This window comes from Aplysia californica, unplaced genomic scaffold (genome assembly GCF_000002075.1).
Source record: "Aplysia californica isolate F4 #8 unplaced genomic scaffold, AplCal3.0 scaffold00431, whole genome shotgun sequence".
NCBI lineage: Eukaryota > Metazoa > Mollusca > Gastropoda > Aplysiida > Aplysiidae > Aplysia > Aplysia californica.
Window position 1 is genome coordinate 152,615 of NW_004797701.1, and position 1,334 is coordinate 153,948.

General features: G+C 44.8%; 1 protein-coding gene across 1 annotated transcript in view; it reads right to left on the reverse strand.

The window, feature by feature from the left end:
- The window catches only part of LOC101859723 (OTU domain-containing protein 3), a gene marked incomplete in the record, with an annotated part of 76,990 nt that overhangs the window by 7,313 nt on the left and 68,343 nt on the right, over positions 1-1,334 (reverse strand). The window contains 2 exon segments of the mRNA XM_035971413.1: positions 370-486; positions 996-1,124. Of these exon segments, the coding sequence (XP_035827306.1) occupies positions 370-486; positions 996-1,124 (246 nt within the window).

Consider the following 1,334-nt stretch of genomic DNA (forward strand, 5'->3'; position numbering starts at 1 on the left):
AGGTGGTGGAGGAAGGGAGGGGGGATGGAGGGGAAAGGGGGATAGAAGGGGGATATGGAAGGAGGAGTGGGGGAAGGGACAAGGGGGGAGAGAAGAAGGTGGAGGTGTGGGGGAAATCAAGAGATTAAATTGTGGCCCTGCTCACTTGTCAGTATTGTACAACAAAAAATATTTTTCCTAAGAAAGTTGGGCTTTCTTTCTCCCTCTTTCTCTCTCACACCCACAATATTCAGAAGTAAAAACACATTAAACCATATGCGTACATACTAAGACACACACAAGCACACATACAGTAACGCACAAACACACACACACAAATAAACACAAACACACATACATGAGGGGTGAAGGAGGGGGTTGATGACTCACCGAACACTGAGTGGCCAGCATCACCTCGTTCTCTATGTCCTCCAGCCCTCGGTGCACCCGCACCACGCCCCCACAATGCTCGCTGACCTGCTTCTGTTTCGACTCTGGTCCTGAATCCTGAAAAACACAAATAAAACAAAAGAGGATTAAATTAAGCAAGTCAAGTCCCATTATGAAAATGACTGCAATTGTTTTACATGACATCCCTATCCACATGACTTAGGTCATTTAGGAAGTGGTTTGCTCCTCTTCACGAAAAAAAAATCTACTGTCCTTATCTCTCCTCCTTCTTTTCTTCGTATGCTACTCGCCAGTGGCACCTCAAATCTTCAGCACTTTTGTAACCTAATTGGAATGCGAGAGCGGTAAAACTCATACTAAAACTAAAAACTAAATTAAAAAGTCTCTTGTTTTAGTAGAGGATTTACGGCGCTCACAACTGCACAGCGTCATATGAGCGCCAGAAGATTAGAGGTGTTACAAGAGAGTAACAAATACAAAAAAGAAGAATGGGAGATAAGGACGATAGATTTTTTTTTCGTGAAGAGGAAAAGAGATAGAAAAAATGAAGCAGACCAAACCAGAGCACCCGCCAACCACCCACTAAAAAGTCTCTGCCCACAGACCTGTAGACGTATGTGTGCGGGTGACTCTGTGTTGTCGTCCAGCCGTCTCACGCTGCTGTAGTGGTCGCCATTGTGGTAGGCGATGTGGAGCTGGCGGATCAGGTCGCTGTTGTTGGGCGGACCCGAGATCTGAGGGAAGCAGAATTGTTGGTTTTTAAAAAGTTTTAGTAGAGGTTTTATTGTGCTCACAACTGCATAAGGTCATATCAGCGCCAGGAGATTAGAGGCATTACAAGAGCGTAACAAACATAAAAAAGAAGAAGGAGAGATAAGGACGATAGATGCTTGATATGAAAGAACAAGCAAACCACACCAGAGTACCCGGCAACCACCCACAAT